This window comes from Anas platyrhynchos, chromosome 20, assembly GCF_047663525.1.
Source record: "Anas platyrhynchos isolate ZD024472 breed Pekin duck chromosome 20, IASCAAS_PekinDuck_T2T, whole genome shotgun sequence".
NCBI classification, from domain to species: domain Eukaryota; kingdom Metazoa; phylum Chordata; class Aves; order Anseriformes; family Anatidae; genus Anas; species Anas platyrhynchos.
The window spans coordinates 1200021-1212020 of NC_092606.1; the positions used below are offsets into that span (position 1 = coordinate 1200021).

General features: G+C 36.1%; 1 protein-coding gene across 4 annotated transcripts in view; it reads left to right on the plus strand.

Annotated features, from left to right (window-relative positions):
* Positions 1-12000, plus strand: part of NF1 (neurofibromin 1) — a 95132-nt gene that overhangs the window by 64284 nt on the left and 18848 nt on the right. For all 4 annotated transcript variants that reach the window (XM_038165778.2, XM_038165779.2, XM_038165780.2 and 1 more), the window contains 14 exons: positions 732-1164; positions 1386-1726; positions 2476-2678; positions 3638-3831; positions 4834-4974; positions 5211-5490; positions 6267-6481; positions 6806-6867; positions 6994-7108; positions 7992-8093; positions 9634-9774; positions 10352-10478; positions 11052-11183; positions 11713-11848. In XM_038165778.2, the coding sequence (XP_038021706.1) occupies positions 732-1164; positions 1386-1726; positions 2476-2678; positions 3638-3831; positions 4834-4974; positions 5211-5490; positions 6267-6481; positions 6806-6867; positions 6994-7108; positions 7992-8093; positions 9634-9774; positions 10352-10478; positions 11052-11183; positions 11713-11848 (2622 nt within the window). The remainder of the gene's footprint in view (positions 1-731; positions 1165-1385; positions 1727-2475; positions 2679-3637; positions 3832-4833; positions 4975-5210; positions 5491-6266; positions 6482-6805; positions 6868-6993; positions 7109-7991; positions 8094-9633; positions 9775-10351; positions 10479-11051; positions 11184-11712; positions 11849-12000) is intronic.

A 12000-nucleotide genomic window follows, 5' to 3' on the forward strand; every position in this document is an offset into this window, starting at 1 on the left:
AAACCAAGTTTCATAGAGTTCAGCAATTCATTAAACAAGAACAAAAGGTGGTTAATATTTTTATATAGTACCTGAATACTATATAGACCAATCCTCTGTGCTACTCAGAGGACCCATAGTTCTTAGAAACGTTCCACCAAGCGTTAGAGTGCATTATGTGCTGCAGTAGATTGCAAATAAAATGAGCTGAGACCCTTTGAAAAAATGGTATATGGATGTTTAATTAGTCTTAATCAAGGCTATTGAAAGAAATCTTTTCCACACATAAAATTTAATGTAATTTTAATCTGTATAAATGTAAAAAAGAGCTTGCTGGACTGCTATTTTACTTCTATTTTTAAAGAAACCCTCAACTCTTACAGTTTTGAGCTGATCGAAGTGCTCTTCTTCTCCAGCATGATTTTTTTTTTTTTTCCTCTTGTTGGAGATGCTGAATGAACCTCTGTCTGTCTAGAGACTACTATGGTAGGTTGTGTGGCACTTCAAAATGAAGTTGAGTTAACTCCAACTGGAGCTTCACCATATTGGGCTCTAAACTTGGTTGGTGTATGAGCCATGGCAGAATTTGGGCTATGGATGTCAATCCCATATTATTGCTTGAGTTTGACATTTTTTGGACTATGTGAAAGATCGGTTTGTTTTAGCATTGTAGTATGTGTGATACACTACTAAAATGTTTTGATATGGATTTTAAAGGCAAACCAAACAGTGTCTGTCTTGTTTTCTTACAGATTCAAGACCGGTCAGATCAATGGAGATTTACTGATATACCACGTCCTGCTAACTCTGAAGCCATACTATGCAAAGCCATATGAAATTGTAGTGGACCTCACACATGCTGGCCCCAGTAATCGCTTTAAAACAGACTTTCTTTCTAAATGGTTTGTAGTTTTTCCAGGCTTTGCTTACGAAAATGTCTCAGCAGTTTTTATTTATAACTGTAATTCTTGGGTCAGAGAATACACCAAATACCATGAAAGACTCTTGACAGGTTTGAAAGGAAGCAAAAGGCTTATTTTCATAGACTCTCCGGGGAAGCTGGCAGAGCACATTGAACATGACCAGCAGAAACTCCCAGCAGCTACCTTGGCTTTGGAAGAGGACTTGAAAGTATTTCACAATGCTCTCAAACTGGCTCATAAAGACACCAAAGTTTCTATTAAAGTAAGTCTTCTTCATGCTGTTCCTAGTGAACTGTTATATTTCAATAAGAATTTGAGTATGATTTTACTGTCTTAGTTCTCTTGTCTCATGGAGAAATCACAACTTAATTTCTTACAATTTCACATATTTATCTTCCTAAAATATAAATGTCAGACTTTTTTTTTTCTCTCTTTGTTTCTTTAACAATAGGTGCTGAACCATTTTTCTTCTCTCTTTTTAAGGTTGGATCAACAGCTGTGCAGGTGACATCAGCAGAGCGTACAAGAGTACTGGGACAGACGGTGTTTTTAAATGATATATACTACGCATCTGAAATTGAGGAAATCTGTCTTGTTGATGAGAATCAATTTACCTTAACGATTGCCAACCAGGGCACACCACTCACCTTCATGCATCAAGAGTGTGAAGCCATTGTGAGGTCCATTATTCATATACGGACAAGGTGGGAGCTGTCGCAACCAGACTCCATCCCACAGCACACTAAAATTCGCCCTAAGGATGTCCCTGGAACACTACTGAACATAGCACTGCTCAACTTGGGAAGCTCAGACCCCAGTTTGCGGTACTGATCTTTTAAATTAATATCAACTTTCAACTTTCTTCAGCGTGGAAGAAAATATGATTTTCTTCCAAGATTTTCTTAATTTTAGCAAATCTCACTTGAACAACACAATTTTACTTTCACCACAGCTCTACAAAATGTACTTAGTAATCTCAAAAAAGATTGCGTTTTGTATAGGTGAAGAAAGGCATATGTAATGATGGAGTAACTGAGTAACTGGTAGCTTAATTTCTCTTTAAGAGGGAGATAAAAACTTATGCTTTGCAATATGTGCTTACTAGGTACATTTGATTTTCATGGTACTGAACTTCTTGTTTAATAACTGGGAGCTGTACCACTTAGAGCAAGCTCTTAGATGTTGTCAGAGGGCTGTCTCCAAACGGGTCCTGGTTCAATGGGAGCCTCTAGGGCTGTTGGCAATCTCTTGCTCAGGTGCACTTGGAAATACCTAGAATTTCTTGGAACTGAATGCCTTTCTGAGAAATCCAGTACAAAGTTCTTCAAGCATCCTCTTTAACTTTATCAGAAGTTGTTTTAAAAAAGTAGTAATGTAATTATTTGTCCAAGGTGATGTTGTCTCTAAAGCTTAATTGATGCAGGAAAGAAGTTCAGGATTTAAATATAGTACTGGATATTAGCAATGCTTAAGTGATTTTGAAAATTGTATTACTGTGATCTTTTAGTGTAATGTATATATTTTAAAACAGACAAGAAAACTATTACAAGTCACATTGCTTGCTTTGTTACAGGTCTGCTGCCTATAATCTTCTATGTGCCTTAACCTGTACCTTTAATTTAAAGATTGAGGGCCAGTTACTGGAAACTTCAGGTCTGTGTATTCCTGCCAACAACACACTCTTTATTGTGTCTATTAGTAAGACCCTTGCAGCTAATGAACCACACCTTACCTTAGAATTCTTGGAAGAGTGTATTTCTGGATTTAGCAAATCTAGTAAGTAACACTGGTGTTCTTCAATGCTAACCATGAATTTGAAAAGATTTAAGCTGGTAGCTGTCAAGTTTAACAAGCATCCTCATGTGGCTGAGTCACAGTAAGTTTAAATTAAAAAAGCTTCTTTGAACTGTTTTAGATATTTTCAAGATTACTTATTTATTTCTTAATAATCAAGTTCTGTAATACTAAGCTAGTGTCATGAACTGGAGTGGCATCTGTTGGAGTAAAAACATTAATTTGTATGTTTTAATGTACTCTTTCTAATGAAGCAGATCCCTTTAAAAATAAATAAATAAATAAATAAATCCAAGCCCTGCCTTTCTAACTTAGAATTTAAAAAAAGTTTTGCAAAACATCTCCTTCATTTAGACAATTAAATTAATTCAGAGATCACAATACAAATTACTTCTTTCATACACCAGAAGTAAGAACATTGAAAAAAAAATATAATATTTTGAGTTCCATGAGGTTTTGAACTCCAGCAGATACATTGACAAAAGCATTATGTGGTGCTTTCTTTCAAATTTAATCCTTTCAGGTAGATTACAGTTGAGAGACATTATCAGGTTCTACTATGCTATTTTTGTTATCCCTTTCTTACCGACATAAACCAGCTCTGACTATACTGTTGGAAGCTGTTTAGAATACATTCTCAAGATTAAAAAGAAGTTATCTTAAATAGTCTGTCTATTGTATGCCTAAATGTACGCATCTATGTCACACTTCTTATTAGGATACTTAAACTGTCAAAATCTTGCCAGATTCTTACAAATGTTTCTTGGATGTTGTTGTTATGGTATGTTTCTTTTTGAAGCTTGTCTGTTTGCCCAGTATTATTTGCTTGAATCTGATGATAATTATTTTAGAAGAAAACTGAAAGGTGCTCACAAATAATTATTTACCTATGCATAGAGATCAGTGCTGATTTCTTGTTACAAAGTGAATTTTTATTTCAGGTATTGAACTGAAACATCTTTGTCTGGAGTATATGACTCCCTGGCTGTCCAATCTGGTCCGATTCTGTAAACACAATGATGATGCTAAGCGTCAGCGAGTCACTGCTATTCTTGATAAGCTAATAACGATGACAATAAATGAAAAACAGATGTATCCTTCCATTCAGGCTAAGATATGGGGAAGTCTTGGACAGGTAAATTCTGCATGATTTCTTGCAATTTGTTTATAATAAAATGATAGAGTTTTTAATCACTTAAATATTAATGCAAAAAGATAAAATGGAACTTGGCACGACCTAAGTATATTTGCTGTGTGGAGAGTCATGAGCAAGTTCTCTGATGCTTCCATTCTTTAAAATACTTCATAAAACCATTTCTGAACTCTTGCTTCTAGTACTCTGTTCCTGGCCCCCACTGAGAATTAAGAATTAGAAATATCTGGTGTTAGTAGTAATTACTTCATCAAAACTTCATCAACCTTTAGAGGTTGGACTCGATGATCTTGAGGTCTCTTCCAACCTAGAAATTCTGTGATTCTGTGATTCTGTGAAAACTCCTGAATGTGTGGGTACTGATTGGATAGAACCCAGTTCTATCATTCAGATATGTTAGGCCTAAGGCGATGAAATAACTTCTTCTGTTTTGTTATTTGCACTTTTAAAACAGAAGCATTTTGATTACAATTAGCAGCATCAATCCTTCTGTTGATTAGTAGTTGAACGCTTACCAAATACTCTCCCTATTCTCCACACAAAGTAAAAAAAAAAAAAAAAAAAAAAAAGCTGTTTTCGTATGTTATTCATGAAATAAGTGTCCAGATAAATGAGACCAGCTGTATTTGCCATGACCAGGCTTGCTCACAAGCAAGCTGACTTCCTCATTGTCATACTGTTATTATTTTTTTAACTGTCATCCAAACTGATGCAGCACAGCATCACAAAGTTGCTCTTGGAGAATGTGAGAACTGTCAAATGGATGCATAAGTGTAGTTTCTTGATTGGTCCAGTTGGACTGATAAAAATCAATATATTTTGGAAGTTTGAATCACACTGAGATGAATATGACCATTTTGTGTAGTATGAAAATCTATTAACAGGTAAATGTGGAGAACATGTTTTGCTTAAACAAAGGGCGATTTACTGTGGAAAAATTGTTAACCACACTGGGAATAACAAAGAACTATTTTTCTCTGACAGATAACAGACCTCCTTGATGTAGTTCTGGACAGTTTCATCAAGACTAGTGCCACAGGGGGCTTAGGATCCATAAAAGCTGAGGTTATGGCAGACACAGCAGTAGCGCTTGCTTCTGGAAATGTAAAGTTGGTTTCAAGCAAAGTGAGTTCCCTCCTTGCCTTAATTTCTTCTTATATAGCAATTTCACCTTAAATAGTAATGTGATGCTGATATGCTTTCTGATGACTCAGTACAGGAAATAATGGGAAAAAAAAAAAAAACACAACATAAAACAGATTCCAAGCAATAGAATAATTCCGATGTTAATTTGTAATGGCTGTTACTGAAAGGTTGAGCTCTGCTCTTTAACTGAAACAAAATGGTTGTTTTATTTTCAGGTGATTGGAAGAATGTGTAAAATAATCGACAAGACTTGTCTGTCCCCAACTCCTACATTGGAGCAGCACCTGATGTGGGATGATATTGCTATTCTAGCACGTTACATGCTGATGCTCTCCTTTAACAATTCTCTGGATGTTGCAGCCCATCTCCCCTACCTCTTTCATGTAGTTACTTTATTGGTGGCCACTGGTCCCCTTTCTCTCAGAGCTTCTACGCATGGTCTTGTCATCAACATCATTCATTCTCTGTGCACTTGTTCACAGCTTCACTTTAGCGGTAAGTTCTTATCAGACTTTGGATTAAGTTGATTGCTTCTTAGTTTGTTTCAGAAATATTTGAGTTCTCTTCCTCTCTTTTAACTGTTCTGAGAATTTGAAAATACTGTGTTGCTATTAAGCTTGCGTACAAACCAGAATGAGGATATGAGCTAGAATGACTATGAGCATGAAGTTGAAGCATGACTGTCTGGTTTAGAGCAGGTGTGTCATATAAATTGTGTAATGGATTTTTGAAAAAGGGAAGAAAGTACATACCAGTAAGTTTCAGTAATAAAGATTAAAGAAAAAAATGTATCTGTGCTAAAACTGGCTGATGTGTATCTTTTGAATGGTTGCATAATGGAGTAACAAAAATATAAATTACATAAGGAAATTGTGGAATTACATGGTTTCTTCTGATTTAAATGGGTTAATTGTAGTAACAGAGCCAAAACCATAATTTGATCGCAGTTTGAACCTTATAGTAATGTTGGTCTTTCAAACCGTGAGCTCTCCAGGTTTCTGTTTTCCTAATGAATATGAGGAGAAGCCTCAGAGAACCAGATATTTAGACAAGTTTCTTTCTACCTGTTTTCAGACTGCATCTTCCTGGTGGCTGTGGTTTTAACAGTCCATGCGACAGGCCACAGTTGTTCTGAGATGAGTGGCAAAGAAAACTGTTCAAATGTGCATAGGATGATTATCTTCTTGTGTATTCGTGGGAGCCTAAGGGTGTTTAAAATATGGAATGAACTTAATTGTTTTAAGTCTAATATGTAAAAATTTATTCAACAGAGGAGACCAAGCAAGTTTTAAGGCTGAGCTTGACTGAGTTTTCTCTGCCCAAGTTTTATTTACTGTTTGGAATCAGCAAAGTGAAATCAGCTGCAGTGATAGCTTTCCGCTCCAGCTATCGAGACAGGTCGTTTTCACCTGGTTCCTATGAGAGGGAGACTTTTGCACTGACTTCTTTGGAAACAGTTACTGAAGCTTTGTTGGAGATCATGGAGGTATGTGGTTCAAAACAAAATTATCCATAAAGGAGAATGGCACTGTTTACTCTTTTCTACAGGCAAGCAGTGTAGTGAGATGTACTTCCCATAATGTGTTAATGAATGCCTAAGTAGCTCAGTAGTTTCAGAGACCTAAAATAACTGAATATTCTGAATTAAAATTGAGCGACCTGGCCTAGTGGAAGGTGTCCCTGCCCATGGCAGGTGGATTGGAATTGGATGAACTTTAAGGTCCATTCCAACCCAAACCATTCTATGATTCTCTGAAAGTAATACCTTTTGTTCATGTTACACGTATTCAAACAATATAATTCTTTTTAGGCTTGTATGAGAGATATTCCAACGTGCAAGTGGCTGGACCAGTGGACTGAACTAGCTCAAAAGTATGTTGTAGACCTCAAAACATAACCCCTAACTGCCCGTGTAGTACACTTAGACTGTATAATGAAAAGTTGACAATTCTGTTTGTTGTATATTTGTCTAATATAGTGTACTCTGTTTCTTCACAGGTTTGCATTCCAATATAATCCATCCTTGCAGCCAAGAGCACTTGTTGTCTTTGGCTGTATAAGTAAGCGTGTCTCTCATGGACAAATAAAACAAATAATCCGAATTCTTAGCAAGGTATATAGGTCTATATCTGTTTTCCTTTGTGACTCATAAAACAACTAAATTTTTTTTTTCCCTTCAAATATAGAACTCGTTATAATTTCATAATAAATAATTTCTTCAAATATATTCTTGTACAGAGAGGTACCTGACTGGAAATTTAGTCTTTGTAGGCCTGGCTTTCTATTTTAAATTAGTTTGGTGGCAGTAAGTTTCATCAGTGCTGCTATTTCTAGAGTAACAGTAGTTTTCAATATTGAGCTTAAAATTTGAGACACTTAAAATTTGATCCATAAAACTCAGTATTTAAATAAATGCATTTTTTTCTGATAAGGCATCTATCTGCATGCACATTATTCACAAGTTCCTTTTTTTAAAGGAAGCTAATCATTTAGTATGTTACAACTAAATACAATGGAAAGCATAAAATTTATGTAAGAAAACTTTGAAATGAGCTACCTAGCTTGGTAATGATACCCATATTTTGTAAATAAGGTTGTGTTCTATAGGAGGTAAACAGTCCACTATCTAAGTTTCCCTTAAGTACTTTATTAGTGTTGTGTGGACATAAAATTTAATTGAGCAGCATCTGAACTGAAGAAGAGTTATTTTGTAGTTGTTGCACCCTGTCCTGCACTCTTCTTTTTCTAATACACACCGTGTAATTGTTTCAATATATTAAATATATCGCTATATCAGTATATCAAATCAATATATCAATATATATCACTAGTGTGCATCATAATTCCTAAAATTCCTTGCAAATTGGAAAAATTAACTCAACTTTTGTAAATTAATTGAGAGACACAGTTATTGTTTAGAGCTTTGATCTTTTTTACAAAGCAAAATCTAATTATGGATTCTATTTTTTATTATTATTCTTTTTTTCTACAAAAAGGGACTTGAGAGCTGTTTGAAAGGGCCTGATAATTACAATAGCCAAGTTCTAATAGAAGCTACCGTAATAGCACTCACCAAGCTGCAGCCTCTTCTTAATAAGGTAAATGATTGGATTTTTAGAATAAACTGAGAATATGTTTTGTAAATGGAAGTTATAATTGCAATTATAACTTCAAAAATATAAGGAAGTGTTGTGGTATCTGATGTTCACACTTCATTGCTATGACTACTATGACTCATGCTTGAAAGTAATACATATAGGAAGTGTGTCACAGATGTCTGTGTATGGGACCTGTGCAAGCTTTAAAAAAGCTTTAGAATGTACTGTTCTGCTTCACCAAACTGGGCCATAGCAATACAGACAAAGGCTATACCACAGTCTGCCGTAATTCTCTCCAAAAGATTTTCGGTCTTGGCTTTCAAATGTGTAATTCCTCATGCATGTCTTTCTGATCATGGCTTCTGATAAATTTTAGTCTCGTCTAATGTGGTATTAATTCAGCCATTGTGTGTTACTGTGTGAACTGACTGCCATACCAATAGGTGTGCTGTTAATGAACCACCTTAAAATTTTCTAGTGGAGTGCCATTGTCACACACATCTGAAGGAATATAGTTCTAGGGCACGGTTCTAGAAGGGGATTTCTGGGGAGCATGAATGGGTCTGCAGCTTTCTCATTTGTTAATACATTAGAAAATGTGCTAAAAAAAGTCTTACCAATATATTTGGCTGGTTTAATATGCATGTTTCACTTTCATGTACATAACAAACTTTTTAGAAGTCTTTGGCTAATCTTGTCTACAATTAGTTTCACTCTGTACTTGGTAGCTTTGCACAGACAGTCTTTGTGTGCCATCTGGATGGCACTGTGGTATTTAAAATTAGCAAGAGCAAACAGTTCTGATAGGCTACTCGCACATTTTTCCACCCTGTTAGTGTACCATGAGCAAAGTACACTACTTAGTACGTAGTACTTAGTACGTAGTACTACTGCTTTTCCACCCTGTGAGTGTACCTTTAAACGCATAACCAATGAGTGATGTGATCGTCCTCTACAAGCCTTCCTTGTCTTCCATGCTTATATCACGCATTTTCCTGCATGTGGTATTAGGCAGGGAAAATTACAACAAAAAGTCTCGTGTATCTATTGCTAGTTAGTTCTTTGAAAAATCGGCTGCATAAGGGACCCAGGATTTGCTGAATGTCAGCTCTTTCTGCCTAATTTTCTGATTTGGAGATTGAATTGCTGGGCCAGTTATATGTGCAGAGTTGCAATTCATTTTCAACCTGCATTCCAAGTTGATAACAAAAGATGCTGTCTTTCAGTCTGATGTAGGGCAATATACTTCTGACATTTTTGCAAGCAAGGAAAGGGGTATAGAAGAGAAAGGGATGGCTTCGAGGGGAGGGAATAGAAGGCTTGAAATTAATTTGCTTTCTGCTACTCACCTGTTAAATATATCAGCACTCTGGGCTCATATGAATACCTGTTTTGTTGGAAGGGATGTGTTTGAGAACAGAACCTCTGCTACTGTGTTAGTAATGCATATACGAAAACGTGTCAATCCTATTTGTCTTTCACTTACAGGAACTGACTTGAAAGTGGAATCATGGCCTTTTCCTTTTCCTTCTCCTTCCAGGACTCCCCTATGCACAAGGCCCTCTTCTGGGTAGCTATGGCAGTACTGCAGCTAGATGAAGTCAACTTGTACTCAGCAGGTACAGCACTACTTGAACAGAATCTGCATACCTTGGATAGCCTTCGAGTGTTCAATGATAAGGTAAGCGAGCCCTCTTTTAGTAACCAGCTGTGATTAATTGATAATTAATTTATGTAAGCAGTTAGACCTGTTAAAAAGAAAAAAATACTTCCTTATCCTCTTGAACAGTAGTCAAGCAACTAAAACTGAAATTTGCATTGTGAACTTGCACAATATCAACAGTAAACTGAGAAGCAGAGATGAAGCTCTTATTATTCTGTTCTAAACTGGAACAGAAATGCATAGATACATTCTAATCAAGAGTGCAATTGATATTTTCCTGTAAACTCTTAGAATTACCAAGTTTTATCCCTTAAAAAATGAGTAGAGGAGTAATCTTCAAAGAAACAAGATACTAGGAAGAAATTATTGTGAGGGTGGTGAGGCACTAGAACAGTCTGTCCAGAGAAGCTGCAGATGCCGCTTCTCTGGAAATGCTCAAAGCCAGGTTGGATGGGGCTTTGGGCAACCTGGTCTGGTAGGAGGTGTCCCTGCCCATGGCAGGGGGTTTGAAACAGGATGTTCTTTAAGGTCCCTTCTGACCCAAACCATTGTATGATTGTATGCAATACTCTTGTATCTTCTTTTTCTGGGTCAGAGCCCAGAAGAGGTGTTTATGGAGATCAGGAGACCACTTGAATGGCACTGCAAGCAGATGGATCATTTTGTAGGGCTAAATTTCAACTCCAACTTCAACTTCGCACTAGTGGGACACCTCCTGAAAGGTAAATACAGATGTGGCTGTTTATTTTTACATGAATACTCTTAATTCATAAGTAAATACAAGTCCAAGAATAAAGGGAATAAAAAGGGGTGGTGGATTTTAGGTAACTCAGGTCACAGAACAGATAGAAAATTAAACGTTCTTTGACTAAAGGACTTTGCTGGGTTTCCATTATGCATATTCTATCAAGGTTTTCAGTGCAAATGACATAAATTCTTTGCTGTCACAGGAGTGTGTGGCTTCACTTGCTACAGTTCATTATGTCCTCTTCCAAGAATTCCTTCTATGTGTGCCTGTTATTTGGGCTCATTGTTTCTTTTAGAAGACTGATTTGTGAGCTAATAGATAATATATGCAGAGACATTTGTAATTATGTGAAGTTTTTATGCAGAGGGACAGAAATAATAGTCCCAAGTGTGCAATTTATGTTAGCATTGTATTTCCTTACCCTTTATATGAAGCATCCTGAGGACACACTGAAAAATATTTATAAATATTTTAAAAATATTAATGCTTCATAAATATGCATTCAAAAATTAAATACAGTATTTGTTTTTGTAACCTCATTTCTTAGGGTACAGGCATCCTTCTCCTACCACTGTAGCAAGAACAGTGAGGATTTTACATACACTACTAGCTCTGGTTAATAAACATAGGAATTGTGACAAGTTTGAGGTGAACACCCAGAGCGTGGCTTACCTAGCAGGTAAAATTAAACAAACAAACATTCTTTTAAACTTGTGCTAACAGAAATGAACGAATTGTGGGAATTCTTATGTTATTGGGTTGATTAAAGTTGTATCAATATAAAGGAAACTTATAACTGGAAATGGACAAGAGTCTGGTTAGCCTGAGGTACATCAATCCACAGCTCTTTGTGGACTGAAGGCTTGCCAGCACAGGACCTATTGTGCAACTTTGAAAATATCCAAGTGAGGCTGAAGGTTTCTTGGTTTAAATACTGGAGTGTGTGCTTTAGAGCATTCGTATTGGTCTAGAAATAGAAATTGTGACTATATGAGGGCAAATGTTTAAGTCATGTAATTCTAACTGGCTAGGGAATATAATTCTTTTTGTATGACCTACTTTTACTCTGTACATTTCAGTAAGGTATAATTACATCTCTGTGGTCATCTTTGTACTAAGTAAAAAATCTAAATTGAGGGACTGTTGCTTACATTCTTTAATGTGTTCCTGCCATGGAAAACTTACGTTAGCTTTCTTTGAATTTTTAGCTTTGCTCACAGTGTCTGAGGAAGTTCGAAGTCGCTGCAGCCTAAAACATAGGAAGTCTCTCTTGTTGACAGATGTTTCAATGGAAAATGTTCCTATGGATACATATCCCATACATCACAGTGACACTAGCTATAGGTTGGTTGTCTGACTTTTAGATAAAATTTCAGTATCTCTTTCCTTTAGTAAGTTATCTAAAGGTAACCTGTAGTATATAGAAAACTAAAACCCATATTCGTTAAAGCTAAGTGAATGTTCAACTACATAGTGCTGGTTCCTGACCAGCATGC